Source organism: Onychomys torridus, chromosome 5 (genome assembly GCF_903995425.1).
Source record: "Onychomys torridus chromosome 5, mOncTor1.1, whole genome shotgun sequence".
NCBI classification, from domain to species: Eukaryota; Metazoa; Chordata; class Mammalia; order Rodentia; family Cricetidae; genus Onychomys; species Onychomys torridus.
In genome coordinates, this window is record NC_050447.1 from 73,527,422 (window position 1) to 73,544,397 (window position 16,976).

Here is a 16,976-nt window from a genome sequence, read left to right on the forward strand (position 1 = left end):
ATAATGAAGTTCCATAAAATTCATATTTTCAACAGCCTCTGTGGACAGATGGTCCCAGAGACCCCACTTCTTCAGGAACTCCTGCTCTACATCCACCCACCTGACAAAGGAGAAAACACTAGAACATTCCTTCCTGTCCCTCACACTCCCCTGGCACTCCTGCCATGGGTGAACAAACACAGAGAGAGAAGCCAGGAGGGGTGGCAGCTCATGCGCTAAAGCATCTCTCTGGACCAGTCTCCTGGGACACATGTTCAGAAGATTTTGCAAAACAGGACAGCTTATGTAGAGACACAGAGGTCTGAGAACGGACATGAAAGAAGATGTCTGTCTCAGGAACCATAGTGAAAGCCACATCCAAACCAGAGTAAACAAGAGAGAGCCTTCTGGGAGAAGGTTAAAATTAAGGTACAGAGTATGGAGAAGATAAGGAGACAGAGTACAAGACTCCAAGCCACTGTTTAAAGTCTTTCAGAAGCCAGACTCAAGGAAACTTTAAACCATTTGGAGTTTTCAAAACCGGAGCACGTTAGTATCTTTCCTTCTCATCGCAAAGAAGCAAAGACACCAAGGTGAGGAAGCTTTACTGCCCTTGAAAGTGAAATCCTGTAGCCTTCCTCTGTCTGTGAGGCAGGGCAGCATGATGCTCAGTTACAGGTTCCTGCCTCCAGCTTCTAGTTCAGGCTGGTCTTGAGTGTTCTACAGCCTGCAGTTATGATGCCAGTTTGAACATATACAATAAAATGTCGAATAAAATACCGTTCCAGTTTGCAGGATACAACAATAGAGGGGAGACATTAATGACTTTCTTTTCCCTCTCCTAAACTGTTCACATTCTCAAGAAGAAGCACATGTCTTCCCAAAATGACAACCCCAACGATGGGCGGCAACTATCAGCAACTTCAGAAATGCATCCCCTTCGAGGAGAAGAAATGCTATTCTACTCATGAGCCATGGAGATGAGGCACGTGGGGGAAGCGCCAGCAGGAGGTGTAAATTTCACCTGTGAAACAGAGCGCGTCCAGAGAAAAATGCTAGAGAGGCTGAGATTCGCTTCCCACCCACAGTCTGCCTCTCCTTCCTGCCCATACCAGTAAGTCAGGTCACTGCTCTCATACAAGAAGGGACCTGCTTCCTGCAGCAGGAAGAGAGCTGTTTCGGAGCTGCCTTAGCCAAGGGTCATTCCTTGCTCTTGATCATGTGGCCCTTGAGAACATGACACAATTATAACATATTATATATTAATTACATTGATGTTACAGTGTTGTTATTATATATCACATTATACAGCAACAATAAAGTCAGGGAAAGAATTAGGGAGAAAATCCATCAATTGCTATACCCTGGCATGTGAGGGTGCTGCCAGAGACCCAGAGAACTGGGTGAGTTCAGTCCTCCCAGGATTTAAGTGACATTTGTCATGCACCATCTCTGGCAGCAGCAGGCATCTGGGATCACTCAGGAATATATATATGCATGTGGCAGGCATCAAAGCCAAAACATGACTATCAAAGGCAGTGTTGGGCTCTAGAATTTAAAAGCTTATAATTAGCAAATGATTTTATTGTATTTCTCAAATTCACACTTTTAAAATTTAGGAATCTATTGGAGAGCTTTGTGGCTCAGCATCGGTCTATTCTCTGAGCAGGGGGCCTCTTGATAGAGAGCAAGAAAGAGGCCCTGACGTCTCTGACATGGCAACAGAATGATAGGGAAAGGCCTCTCCCTTTGGTGGTACCTAAACTGAAAGGAAACGATTTTAAAAAATACCACAAAACTCTTAAGACGACACTGTAGGAGCAGAGGATTGCTTTTAAACTGCAGGGGAAAGTCTGACTTTTGAAAACAATTTGCTGTGTGAGAAACAGAAGAAACATTTAGGAAGCAGGTGCTTCACGATCTCTGTAAATCTAAGCAAACCTGAAAGGAAATTGGGCAATGGGGAAGAGCTTAGTCTGTAAAATGTGAGAGCTTGGTTGTCAGCACTCACACGAAAAAGCTGGGTCTGGCGGTGTGTGCCTGGAATGACAGGATGAGGAGCCAGAGGCAGGAAGACTCTCTGAGCTCACTGGCCAGCCTGCCTCCCTGAAACAGCGACCTCCAGCTTTAGTGAGAGACGCTGCCTCAAAACATAAGATGGGGAGTGACTGAGGAAGACACCCTATGCCAACCTCTGGACCTCACACACATGTATATGTGTACACAAACACAAATGAGTGCACACACATAAATAATATTTTAAGAAAAAAATAAGAATAAGACAAGCTTTCTGCAATAGAAGCTTTGGTTATAGTACAGCCTGAAGGAAAAAGTAATCAAGAACAAAAATGCAATCTGTTTACTAATTTTGCTAGGACAAAAAAATGAGAGTTGATGCTATGGATTAATAATTCAGTAACACTGAGAATGCATATGAGACCCATCCCCGGAGGCACAGCAAAGGGCAAAGAACACAGAAATGTGAAGGAGAAGGCAAGGGAGTGTACATGGGGCAGAAAACAATGACAGAAATGGGAGTCAGAAAATGATGAGCCACACCACAAAGCTCAAGCCCACATAGCAACTTCTGAAATAATCACACAGAATTACAAGGTTTTTTTCTAATTTCAAATGAACAAATCCCGATGCCTAAAGAGACAGCATTAATCTAAAAAAGGCTACTATGTACACATCATATTGTGAGGGATTTGGGGTTTGGGGTTTTCATTTTTTTATTGTTTTTGTTGTTGTTTTGGGGTGGTTTTTTGATTGCTTGCTTGCTTGCTTGCTTGCTTGCTTGCTTGCTTGCTTGCTTGATTGATTTAGGTGTTTTGAGCCAGTCTCTTGTGGCCCTGGCTGGCCTTTAACTCGGGATCCTCCTGTCTCCACTTCCCAAGAGCTGGATTACAGGTGTGATACTACATCTGGCTTGTGAGTTTGGATTCTGTTTTTGTTCATGTGTCTGTGTGGTGTGTGCGAGTGGAGGCTGAGTGTGTATGCATGCAAGTGAAGGCCTGAAGCTCACATCTAGAACCTTCCTCAGTCACTCTACTACTTATTCCTGCAGGAAGGGCTTCTCACTTGAGCCCAAAGCTCACTAAAACAGCTAGACTCTCTAGCCAGCTTGATCTGGGAATTCCCTGTCTCTCTTCCTTCTGAGAACTGGGAATCAAGGCAGCCACCATGCCCATCAAGCACATGTGAGGTCTGGGGATCTCTGGCTTGCCCAGCAGGTCCTTTCCACCTGAGCCATCTCACCAGCCTGTAAGTTTTGTCGGCAGGATTGTCCGGGTCTCTCAGAGGTATACATGTCAGAAAATATGGAACAATGTCTACAGAGTGTTAGAAAAAGTTGGGTTTTTTTTTTTTTTGTTTGTTTTAAAAGAAAAGGTGACAAGAGTTCCTGCCTAGCCTTCACAAAGCCTTAAATCCCCAAATAGCAAAAACCAAAGTATCCAAGGGAAAAAAAAATGAAGTGAAATTGCTGTCCTGGAACTGAGAACCGGGTTTCAGGGAGATCAACAAGTATACCCCACGGCTAAAGGTATTGGAAGGTTTGTGTCAACTGACCAAGAAAGAAATAAAAACAAAGCAGAAAAAAGGAAAGCATAATTTAAGATGACATATTTCAGGCATTTACAAAGGGGATCTAAATGAGGCTTCTGGATTTCGAAGCTATAATTGGATTTAAATTAGAAAATAATTTTCAAGAGAGAAAGCATTTATGAAAACAATAGCAACACTCGAAATCCCACTTCTGATGTTGCATGCCCAAGTAAGCTCTAATAGATCCATTTAAGAATGCTCCAATTGGGGGCTGGAGAGATGGCTCAGCAGTTAAGGGCACTGGCTGTTCTTCCAGAGGTCCTGAGTTCAATTCCCAGCAACCACATGGTGGCTCACAACCATCTGTAATAAGATCTGGTGCCCTCTTCTGGCCTGCAGGGATATATACTGCATAATAAATAAATGAATAAATAAATAAATAAATCATTTAAAAAAGAGAATGCTTCAATTAAGTGTTTTTAGACTAGAGAGATGCACTTAGCATGTTGAACATTCAAGACTAAATCTTGGAAGAGAAGGTAAAGATGTGGGACAGAGCCACAGACAGCGTGAAGAGATCCACAGGGTGAAACTAGACGCTCATAAACGCAGAAGACACTTTAGAAACACGCAGCACGAGTCTTACACGTGCAAAATACATAAACTTCTTATAAATCAGAAAGAAAAACAGGATACCAATGGAAAAAATAAATGTTAGAAATCTGGCCCCATGGGTAAACAAATACAGAGTAAGCCATCAGTTTTGTTTCTGAAGAATGAAGTCTTGAAAATGGAGGCAGGGGTACAAACCACCTCCACGTAAGTGTCAGCTGTCATTCTTGCGTATTGCTAGAATTAGAAACGACATATGACAGACTGTCGGGCAAGTCACAGCAGCATTTTCAATGTTCTACGGCAAAGTACCTCTGCCTCCAGGAACTTATCCAAATCATCAAAGGCCAAAACACACTCGGGGTACATACCAACATCGAAGACAATAAATAACCCACATGGCAAAGGGACAAAATAAGTACATTAAGGAAACCTCTCTGCATTCTACTGCCATGCCCCAAAACATAGAAGAAAAGTAATTATATCCGCAATATGTTATATCTGCACAATCAAATGTGGAAGAAAAGTAATTATATCCTCAATAGTTCCAATGTTGTTTAATGTTGTCATGCTGTACCAAAAAACAATAAAACAAAAAATGCACAGCTAGATATATTCGTAGAAATACATTAAGACGGAAACAAAATATGAGGAGTAGCTAGCTGTCTTCTGGGTGTTGACTGGGAATTTTTCATTTCTGTGTATTCATTTAAGAGTTCTCAGAAATACCCCTGAGGGTCATGTGACTAGGAACATAATACAATTATGTATTATGAGCTCTGCCTACTCCTGGTTCTCAAATTGGCACAAGCCAAGCACAAGGCCAGGTCATGATAACCAAAAGAGAAAAGTTATTGAAGTGAACAGCAGGCAAACTAAAAGCAGAGCTGAGGTCCCAACACTATAGAAAATTCATTACCCAGATATTTCAGATGGGCCAATACAGGCACCAACTAATCAGCAAGTCTAAGGAAGCCTCAGGACCCCAGTTCAGTATCACTGACGTTGATGCCCCAGTAGAAACGGCTACAAATGGGTACCAAGCCACAGTGAGCATCTGTATAGTTCCTGTGAAGGATTCTGGGAACTCCAAGTCAGCTGTCACAGATGGATGTATGAGCTAACCATTCAATTTCTAGTTTCTAAACATTGACTGTTTGGGAAATCATTTATTGATTCTGCAGCAGAAGTTTACTACATTTCTCTTACAATAAAGATGAAATTAATATCATTCAAGAAAATATTAATATTCAAGAAAAATTCAACTTAAAAATTTTCAATGAAAACCCCAAATAACTAGGAGATAAAACAAAAAATGATTTAAGTGTTATTGCAAATAAATGTTCCTATTCTTAACTGAGAGTAGATTTAAGATTTGCTTTACTAATATTAATTACATGGTATGGGGCACAGGGATTTGTATATGGGCATGTGCTTATGAGTGCTGGTGGTCACAGAGGCCAGAGGTGCCAGATCCCCCAGGAGCTGAAGTTAAAGGTAGTTGTGAAACATACAAAATGGGTGCTGGAACCAAACCTGGGTCCTCTGCAAAAGTAGTACATTCTCTTAACCACTTAGCTACCCTTCAAGACCCTAGAATATATGTATTTATAATATGCATAATATATAGTGTATATAATTGTTATATATATTTAAGGTCTGAACACTATGTATTAAAACTTAAGAAATGAGTCTTTAGATAGGAATATAGCTCAATGGTACAGCCTAGCATGCATGAAGCTATGAAATTAATCCGTAGTATCACATGTAAAAATATTTTTTGAAATGAGCCTAAAGCTGCATTCAAAGGAACATTCATAGTATTAAATATTTTCATTATAAAAGGAATAGAAAAAGCACATAATAATTCAAGCCAGCACTTCAAGAAATTGGAAAAAAAAAGAATAACTTTTTAACACAAAGAAAATAGAGCACAGAAATACATTCAAGTAGAAGTAAGCCTAAAAGCTCATTGTATGAGCCCCAAAACCAAGGACAGATCTTGACAAAGTTTATGTGAAGGGAAAAAAAAAGAATTCATTGTTATATTTTGAAAATTTTTAGTATATCTTATTTTCTGTCTTTAATATCTGGCCTTCTCCTCATTAATTTGACATATCCTGTGAGGACATGGAGAACCTGAGGAGTTTTTACTGAAGGAAGCAAGAAGAACAGAGAGTTATTCCCCTTTAGAGGCTAGATCTTGCTGCCGTTTCCAAAGAATCGTCCAGATAACGCTTAGTCACTTTTTTTCACACTCAACCACCTCCCTGGAATGACACTTTCCCGGTCCCTTCCCTCTGCATCCCATAACTTCCCATTAAAGCTGATGTTTTATCAAGGCTGATTTGCATTGGGGCAAAAAGGCCAGGTATGGGCTGTGGCTTAATGAGAGAAGGTTGGGACAACACCAGCCTAAGTTCAAGGTAATAATGACAGGAGACAGTTGCCACCTCCTCCAAGTTTGGCGCTGGTGCTAGTTAGCTGGAACTGAGTGACAGAAGCGAAGGTTTCAGTGACAGGCTAGGACACGACTGAAAGGGAATCTTCAGCAGATCCTGAGAGGCAGCATCAGGATGCTCTCCGGCTGCTGACACTCCGGTAAGGGGACTGTCGAAAGAGAAAGAACAAGCCACAAGCTGTGGTTCTCATAACTGCCACTGACTGCAAGATGGCTACCAGACAGAAAAGGAACTGGGTGGCTGGCCATCAAACAGAAAAGGGACATTATTTTGGAGATAGAGGCATTAAGGCATACCATGCTCCTGGACTCCAGCTTCCATGACCTGCCCCCTGCATCCAGATGTCATCTTTGAGAGACAGGAAGTGGTCTAAAGCAGTCTGATACACGGTGAAGGGCTCTAGTGGGTCTGGGCATGGCAAACATGGCTCTGGCTAGCCTCACCTATTCCTTATTCTCCTATTCCCTCTTCCTTGCTAAAAACCATTATATTACATTCTTAAAGCTAGCCCCAAAGGTCTGTTCCCTTATTTGGCCATTTCCTCCTACTGAGGCTGACCACCAACATCCAGCTATCAACATATTGAAGTCCAGCAATCAAAAGCCCCCCCTTTTGGCTGCCCTAAGTAACCTACCCAATCAAAATTAAATATCTCATGCTTACATGGGGTTCCCCCTTTCAGTTTTATAAACTGCCATTTTCCTGTGGGCCACGAATGTCTCCTCTGTATTCAGAGGCAGTCCTTTGTCCCTTGGCGACAAATATCCCTGCCCACTCTTCCTTGTTCCCTTCCCCTTCTCCCTCTTCCTCTGTCTCGGGTCTTTGTCTCTTACTCCAGCCCCTTTTCTCTCTGGGATAAATAAATCTCATTTGTGCTAAGAATTTGGTCTTGGGGTGTCTCGTGCTGATACTGGTCCTTTCACACTGCGTATGTATTTCAAGAGAGAATGGATATTATCAGAAAGAGATATTTAAATTGCCGCATGCACACACACACACACACACACACACACACACACACACACCACTTCACCCAGCACCTCTAAAAAACACACTGAGGGTGGAGTTTGAGAATCGGCTTTTTGCTCCATGTGGCCTGGGTTTGTCTCTTGGCTGCACAACTCTATGACGTCGAGAAATGAATTTGTGTGTTTCAATTTCTTAATCTATAAAATGAAGATATCCATTTCTTTTAGCATTTTGACAGCATAAAAGAGTTAACAGATATAAATGCTTGGATCAGTGGCTACCGCATAGGAAGCATTCATAGCATCTTGGCTACTCTTATTACTGCTAACATCAGTAGACAGGAGAAACAGACAAGCCACCAAGAAATGAAGGAATGGCAATTTCTCCACATAGCCAAGCAGTAGTGAATTAAAATCTGCTCCCCCACTCCATGAATAATAAAAATCATAAATGAGAAAGATATAAAAGAGATCAGAGTACAAAGAGGTTTTCTACAAACACAGCAGTCTGGTTTAAAGGGGAAGAATCTTAAAATGGACCACATTCAGTAAAAATATGAAATACCTATACTAGTTCAAGAAGCGTGCCAAGTAGAAGAGATGGGTGCCAAAGAAATAAAACTTCATCTGTGGCCTCAGGAAAGACCTGGGATGCTTTTGAACTTCCCAAAGGGAAAACCCCAGGACAAACAATAGTTGAATGATGTGCAGACAGAAGCCCCACCCCCACCTCAGTTCGTAGAGAAAGCTATGCCTTTCACGTACATAAAGTTGAGCGAAATCAAACTATATACCAGTGTTCTTCTCAAAAGTTTCTTTACTCCAGGATTTCCTATGCTCCTAACAGACTATAGAATTCAAATGAGGTGTCTGTGGCAGCCTGCAATAGTTCCTCACTCTAGAGTTTCTTCTAGGTACTTCCAAATCTTTCTGAGCACCAGGCCCAGAGCCTTGTAGGAAGGAATGTCCAGCCATGCAATCAGAAGATTAAGGTGGAGCCAAGAGCCCGGAATACACAGAAGGGTAGAGAAGAAAAGAGATCAAAAGAGAAAAGGGGGACAGTACACAAAATTGCCATCGCAATAGCCAAGCAGAGCAGGACACAGCATGTTCTGCTTGTGGGAGCCGAAATTGATTCAAACCTTCTAGGAAGCAATCGGAAAGAACTGTGATTTGGAACATTAAACACAAGTTCCCTCTGACCCAGTAATCTGACTTTCTTAGGAAATGGGTCTGAAACAAAAATAAAGATTTACACACAAGGATGATGGATTCAATGGAATATCTCCTAGCAAACAAAACGAAATGGAAACAGAAAAACATTTAAGTAAGTAAAGACTTAGAATTATTTAAATAGACTACAGAATATTAATATGGCAAATCACAACAAGCAACATTGGTGGGTGAGGCAGTAAAATGAGGTCCAGGTCTATGATCATTTAAGGAAAAAGGATGACACAGGAACTAAAGTACAATCTCACATGTATTTTCACATGTAGGAAGTAGACATTGTATATACATAAAATAAACCAATTTCAACCTGAAAGTATCTGGGTCTGGGACTCTGAGTAAATACTAATTTCTTATATATATTTCCCCTATGTCTTTCGGCATTAAGTTGTGCTATTTCTATAACCAGAAAAATAGATATCCAATAATTACTGTACATAAATACACATTCATATAATAAGGAAAAAATTTCAGTCCTCATTCACCCAAGACAATCACATTCACAACACACAGAAAAAATTGCATTTCTCTAAGCCTGAACCTCCACACAGATGCACTTCAAGGCACAGAAAACAGCACACTAACCAAACCCCTCAGTGAAGACAGGCGAGTGGCTTCTCTGGGCTTTTCCACACACCATTATCTACAGAATTCAGCACCCATCTTTTAAAGTATGGCTGTTTTTTAGTGTCTTGGTTGAAAGAATACTGACACAGAGAGGTGGGTTTTTAAAGACTGGCGTGCATAGAGTTTCTCTCCTACACACACACACACACACACACACACACACACACACACACACACACACACACACACACACACACACACACACACCTCAGTAGCGTGGCCCCAGGCAGACCACTCAAGCGAGTCCCACGGGTACAGCCTTGGCCAGTCCTTGCCCACGCGCCCCTAAAGGCCCTGGTACCTGTTCCTGGTGAGCGGTACTGAGGTGACCGGGGTCCTGAGAGTCCTCATTGCTGCCGAGGTGCCACGAGTGTCCTCTCTGCTTTCCTCCACCGACAGCCTGAACAGCCAGCGAGAAGACTAAGTTATTACACCACCTTCCTTGGGAGCCACTAGCTAGCAGGCTGGGCGTCGTGCTCCAAACGTAACCAGGGCATCTTTACGCACCCCGACTCCAAGGATGGGTCCCCAACCTTAGAGTTGGGGGGAAAAAACCTTAGGACAAGAAAACCAGGAGCACAATGGGAAAATCCTAGAGCCTGGCGGGAAACCTCGACGGCAGGTTCCGCTCCACAGCTCCCTCGCCCACAGAGACGCTGTCTGGAGCCCTCCCAACCCGGACGGGTCCCTTTCCACTTCATATCATGACATCCAACCAAGTGTCGCCTTTCCGCGACCCCAAGCCCTACCCCACCCTCAAGGAGCCTTTTGGCCAAAAGTCTGCGAACGAATTTGAGCAGGGGCTCCCCGGGAAGCAGCGCCAGGCGCGCGGCGTGGGTGCGCGGGACCTTGCAGGTGGGGGGCGAGCTGATGCCGGGGAATTACCTGGAGCGGGCGGGCGTGTCCGCAGGGCACCAGAGCAGACGCAGCAGGAGCAGCAGCATCAGGCAGGCTACCAGGGCGAGCAGCGTGCCCCCAGGTCTCATCCTGAGCCAAGGGAGCCCTCGCCGCCAAAGCTGCCTGGGCGAAGCGCATCCCGGGCGGCACCGACTCGCCGCTCCGGCCGCCGCCGCCGCCGCCGCCGCCACCGCGGCCGCTGCCACGCACACCCCCAGCGTTCAAAGGCGGTGGCGCGGGCCCGCACTCTCGGGGACTGCCCCGAGCTCAGCCTGCAACAGTGTTGCCGAGCACTGAGCCCGAGGAAGCAGCGTCCCGGCTCGCTCGCTTCTTCCAAGCCAGCCCCCGGCCGCAGAAGCTCGCGGTCGGCTAGCGGATGACGATCCTCTGAGCTCTCCGCCTCTCCTCCCGGAGGCGCTCCGAGCCGCTGCGGGCTCTGGTCGCTGCAGCCGCTGCTGCTTCTGCCTCCTGCCGCCGCCGCCGCCGCCACCACCGCTGCGCGGGGTCACCTGAAGGTTGGGGCACCAGCTCTCAACTCTGCGCTGATTGGGCTCTAACTTTTCGGCGCTCTCACCTTCGCCCGAGTGCGCGCCCGGCTCTTGGGAAGCTCCACGCGGCCCACCCAATCACACTGCGGCTCTGTTGCGTTGCTGGGGGCCCCCCCACGAGCCTAGGACCTAGAGGGCTGAAGACCAGAGTAGAAAGGGCCCGCTTCAAAAGTTTGCAGACGGAGTTGTCAGGCTGGATCCTCCCACGTACCTGGAAGCTACCAGGGATGTGGTGATGTTTGAGTAGACCTTAGCATAATGGTAAGAAGGAAATCGCCTTCCGTCGATGAAACGCAGATTCAGAGTAACAGCTGACACGTTACCAGGAAATCTGTAAGGGTGACTACTCCTCCCACCTTTGGACAGATCCACCCCTGCCTGCTTTCTAAAAGGTGTTTTATTGGACATCTTCGTGTCCGGTACTTTGTATTGTCGATGGCCATGAGATTGTGTGACTGTATCATTATAAAGGCAGAACTGAGGAGTAACGACAGGGAGCCTAGAGCTTTCAATATCTGAAATATTTACAGCCCTATTAATTTCCAGAAAAAAAATGGGTTTGCCTACAGCCAATAGAGGCAATCTCTGCATTTTGAATTCTTGCCCAACTCAGAACCTAATTGAAAATATAATGGACGCCAAGAGTTTCAGCCAATAATGAGAAAATGGCATCAACCAATCATAGGCAGCCAACTCATCACACCATGCAAATAAGTCAGTTATAGAGGGAGCCAATCAGGTGCTCAGTCTACTAAGACTCCTTGTGCCTGCCCACCAAAAGCTTGCTGCCCCTTCTGGGCAGATGGCCCCCAACCTCCTGTGTTTCGGAATGCTACCAAACTCATGAATCTTTCTGTGTTCAAATAAATCGTTGAAATTAATTTGTATAAAATACTTCTTTTTGCCAGGCGGTGGTGGCGCATGCCTTTAATCCCAGCACTCGGGAGGCAGAGGCAGGCGGATCTCTGTGAGTTCGAGGCCAGCCTGGTCTCCAAAGCGAGTTCCAGGAAAGGCGCAAAGCTACACAGAGAAACCCTGTCTCAGAAAAAACAAAAATAAAATAAAATAAAACAAAATACTTCTTTTCTCATTGTTATAGGTTGTTAGGCACTTTGTGTGTTGACACTCTAGTCTACAGGGTGATTGGATCCAAAGGGTGGCTCTCAAGATGGGAGTAGCAGGGGCTTTCTCCAAAGAAACGTGAGGCTGGAGAGATTGGCTCATTGAGCAGTAAGTTAGAGGATGATAAAGGAAGACACAACACCAACCTCTGGTTTCTATACATAAACACACACAGGCATGCGGGAGGGAGTAGGCAGGACTTTGCTTTCAACTAGTGCCCACCAAGGGGAAACTTGAACTTCTCCAGGTCTTTAAAGACTTTGCTGCGTCGTGTTGTGTCAGCCCCGTCCCCCATTCCCTCGTCTCCCTGTCCCCCAACAATAGTATGTCTGAGCAGCTGTAACTGACCAGAACAAGGGTGTGTATTATAGACCATGCTGAGTAGTATCTCATGTGCTTGTTTGAATCTCACTTGTTGCAGAACTGTGAGCCAATGGTGAGGTGACATAGTCTGGCTTTCCAATTATTCTTTTAGAAAACTGTCTCAACTCTTTCAGCCTTAAGTTACCCTGCCCAGGCATGGTCAATTATCTGCCCTAGCCCCAAGGGTAGGTAAGCTTCCTATGCAGTATCTGTTAATTCTAGATCCCTGGAATACACCAACAAAGCATAAACCTCTCAGCATTTGTCAGATGGGGGCTTGTTTTGATTCCTTATTCTACTTTCAAATAGATTAGATTATTTCAAAAGCAACCTTAATGCTCTATCATAATGAGAAAAAAAAATCTTAATTTAAAAGATCTTGGAGGGCCAAAGGGCTCAGTGGCTAAAGTGGAGGACTGGAATTTGGATCACCAACACCCACATAAAAAGCTAGGCATGATAGCTCGCTGGAGACTGTATCTCTATCACTGGGGTAGGGAAGAAATGGCAGATCTTGAGGGCTCACTATACAGCCATTCTAACCAGGTTTACTGAGAGAACCTATCTCATAAATACAGTAGAGAGCAACAGAGGAAGATACCCATTGTCGTTCTCTGACCTACACACACCCAGAGAGAGAGAGAGAGAGACAGACAGACAGACAGACAGACAGACAGACAGAGAAGAGAGAGAGAGAGAGAGATTTCCTAGTCCCCTTGTGCTAATCTGTATCTACTGTAGAAAATACTTGTCTGAAACTGAACCAGAGGTGTGCACAGAGTAGTTGATCGGTAAATAGCCGATGAATAAAACCACTTTGGAACTAATGTTATTCTTAACAAGAAAAAGCATCATGAAGTCAAAAACAAATGTGACTAAAGATACGATTTCCTTCTACAGCCCACCACTGCCACTAAAATATGTACTAATGAAGAAGGAAAAAGCTGCTGCTTCTACACAATGCTGACATTTTTAGGGATTCAGTTGCTTATCGTGCCTATGATATCAAGGAATGTGACATTCCGATAGTGCTAAAATGATGAGGCAGGGCTGGCAAGGTGGCTCCATGGATAAACACAACCTGCAACTCTAACAACCTGGGTTTGATCACCGAGCCCCTGAGCGGAAAGAGAGAAACAGTTCCTGAGTCGTCTCCTGACCTCCTCACACATGTGTGGCACACATGTGTCTACACTCAGGCATATCACATCCTGTGTATATCCATACACACAAAATAATGGTCAAGTCAAAATTTTGAAGAATAAAGATTAGGTAATATAAAATGAAATGGTGATACAGTTCTACATAGTTAAAAGTTTATTCCATTTGTTTTTTAAGTGCATAGGGGTCGCCTGGCTTTAGAAGATATCCTGAGTTGTATTTCTGTGCAGACAACTCATACTAAGAATGATCTGCAGGAAAAAAAAAAAAAAAGGACATTAGGATATCAGCCAGGAAGCTGCAATTTCACCTGATTTACTAAAGTTTAATATTTCAGCACAGCTGGGCTCAAGACAACTGCAAGAATCATCCTTACACTGAGTTCCCTAAACACCTTCACTGCAAATTTTTATCATGCCAATGGTTGCAGTCAGGGGACTCACAAAAGCCCATTTTAATTGGAAAACCAAGTGTGAATTTGCAATGGGAATTCAGAGCTGAGCCTTAAAATTTGACAGTGGGGAACTTTACCATAAGCTTTGGCATTTAGACCTTGGTTGGTAAGATATGAATTATCTTGCTTATCCTTAAGAGACAAGAGAGTGGTGAAATCAAGAAGATTTAAATATTATTTATTGGTTGAAAATTGATACCAAAGAAGCTATGAACTTTCTACTTACATGTTTGACTAGAGATCTCTGCTAGGTAAGATTTGGGATATGGTAAGACCATATCCAGATGTGAGCTCAAGCCTCCATGTTGAACTAGTAGTGTGTGAGAAGACCGAACTCAGCAAATCTGCCTCTTGTGGGTGGACAGTGGAGTCCAGGCAGCACCTTCTGGAATTGCCCGGTTTTCTTGTGTCCCAGAACAAGGAAATAGACCAGGGACATGTGGATAGTGGCAGAAACGGTTCATTAAGAAAGGGAACATTCTGAGGACCAGAGAACAGGAAAGGCTGGAAGTTCAACGGCTCCGGGTGACAGAGTTGTGGTCTTTTATGGGTAATTTGTACAGTGCCTGCCTTCTCCTGCATATGTATACCTACTGTATTAATCAGGGTTCTCTAGAGTAACAGAACGTAAGGAGAAGATACATATGTGTAATGTAGGTTTCCAGACTTTTCATATACATATAGATAGATATAGGTATAGATAGAAATAGAGAGAGATAAAGCTGTGGTCTGGCTAATTAAACAATGGCTGGCTATGAATAGAAAATCCAAGAATTCAAGAATGAGATTGGTGTCTCAGCTGGTCTTCAGTAGATGCTGGAAATCTGAAGAAGCAGGCTCTAATGCCAGTGAGGGAATGGATTTATTAGCAAGGCAGGAGCAAGCAGACAAAGAGCAAAAGCCTCCTTCTTTCCTGCCCTTATATAGGCTTCCAGCAGAAGGTGTGGCCTAGATTAGCGGTGAATCTTCCCACCTCAAACGATCTGGATTAAAGGTGTGTCATCCCAACTCACAGGATGGGACTTCCTACCGCAAAGATCCAGATTAGGAGTAGGTTTTCCTACTTCAAATTAAAAAATAAAAGAAAAAAGGAAGAAAAAGAAAATCTCTCACAGGTGTGCCCTCCATTTTGGGGTTTTAGTTCATTTCAGATGTAGTCAAATTGACAACTAAGAATAGCCATCACACCCAGAACACATCCTGTGACTCTTGGCCTTGGTAGTGGTAGTGGGTTTCCAGTCTTTTCTTCTGTCGGTGGCTTTTTTTCAGATGGTAATTGTGTTCAGTGGGGGGAGTATTCACACATGTGCATGTGGGTGGAAGCCCTGCTCTTTGACTCTCTGCCTTATTTCTTTGAGACAGCGTGTCTCACTGAAATCTGAGCTAGTCTGTTGACCCACAGACAAATTCCAGTGACCCTCCTGTCTCAGTTCTACAGAGTGCAGGTGTTGCAGGTGCAGGCGCGGCCACACCCAGGTGTTTGCTCCAGTGCTAGGAATCTGAACTCAGGTCCTCAAGCCTTCACAGCTACCACTGCCACCCACTGAGGTATTGCCCCAGGTCTATTATGTCAATTTTAATTGTCTCTGTCTCATTATTCTTTCGCATGACCAACATTGGCTTCTTACATAGTCTTTCCTGTTCTTTATTCATTTTTCTCCCTGACTGCTCTCACTTCCAGAAAATGACTTTTAAAAGGAATATTGGGCCATTTTTATGTATTAAAAATTGTCTGAATAATTGAAAATCTTCAGGAAACTTGAAGGTGTTTCTATGTGGAGCACATGGTTTTATATAGTAGTAACATGTAGTGTTCAGCAACAACAAGAAGAGACAGCTCAAGAAACACTAGAGATGTGTAAAATTTCCACAGGCACAAATTTCAGGATTCATGAAGATGGACACCAAGTACCGAGTGTCTAAACAGCGCGCGTGTGTGTGTGTGTGTGTGTGTGTGTGTGTGTGTGTGTGTGTTCATTAAAAGATAGATGATAGATAGATAGATGCAAAACTGTACCTTCTACTGTAGTGGGTAGCCATTCCAGCTTTGATCTGGAAGTTCCAACCCCCACTGAGGCTTTGGTAACTGTCACGCCTACAAGACTTGGCTGAAAGAGGACCCTGAAGACCCAAGATTCAGATGTGCTGGCTCTCTTGGTTTCTGGACCCTGGAACACTGGAGGTAGACCGAGCAGAGTTCTCCAGAGAACACTGCCAGACTGTGCTACACCTTTCCCAGACCCTATTACCTATCCCTTCACTTGTAAGTTACCCCACAAAATAAACCTCCCATTTAACTATGTGGAGTGGCCTTAATAATTTCATCAATATATCTACATCTGTCTAGACAAGAGATAGATGGAGAGATCTCCATGGAAATATGAACAGGAGTTATCAATATAAGGAAAGGAGTGAACACTGTGAGATACAAAGAACTAATACACCAGGGAATCTGTTCCCTCATTTGGGTGACATTTTTACCTTTCCGTCACAAAAGGCAGTATCTGATGTCTCCAAATTGCTTGATCTGTTTTTGCAATATTAAAGATTTGTGAGAACTGCAGGACAATACCACATTCATAACATTAAAACTACTCCTTAGAGAGGAAATTCATAAGAATAGTATAAGCAAGGCTGCATATTTTCAATAAATCATAGGATTATAAATAAAAGCAAGAAATCAATGACCTTGTATGAGGGACAGCTCTTCGAATATGTCTTATTGCAGACTTTTGTCCACTGCTAACTGAATGTAAAAGATAGCAGGGATTCAAAGAATAAAGCTGTTTGAACTTTAAAAATAACTAAAATTACATAAGAAAATAAGGATTATAATTTACTTAACAAATTATATTTTTAATATAAAAACATTCAAAATTCAAAGACATTGTTCTCTGAAATCCACTGAAGAGATGATAAAAGACCAAAGAGAAATAGAAGGCAGTTACCAAGTCCATAAAACTGACAGCAGGCTCTCAGGTCTGACCTCACTGCCCAGTGACACTGT

The 16,976-nt window shown here is 43.6% G+C and overlaps 1 protein-coding gene across 1 annotated transcript in view; it reads right to left on the minus strand.

The window, feature by feature from the left end:
• Positions 1-10,736, minus strand: part of St8sia6 (ST8 alpha-N-acetyl-neuraminide alpha-2,8-sialyltransferase 6) — a 137,886-nt gene extending 127,150 nt beyond the window's left edge. The window contains exons 1-2 of the mRNA XM_036188388.1: positions 10,310-10,736; positions 9,726-9,824 (exon numbers count right to left, since the gene is read on the minus strand). Of these exons, the coding sequence (XP_036044281.1) occupies positions 9,726-9,824; positions 10,310-10,410 (200 nt within the window). The 5' untranslated portion in view covers positions 10,411-10,736. The remainder of the gene's footprint in view (positions 1-9,725; positions 9,825-10,309) is intronic.
• Positions 10,737-16,976: the final 6,240 nt, after the last annotated feature.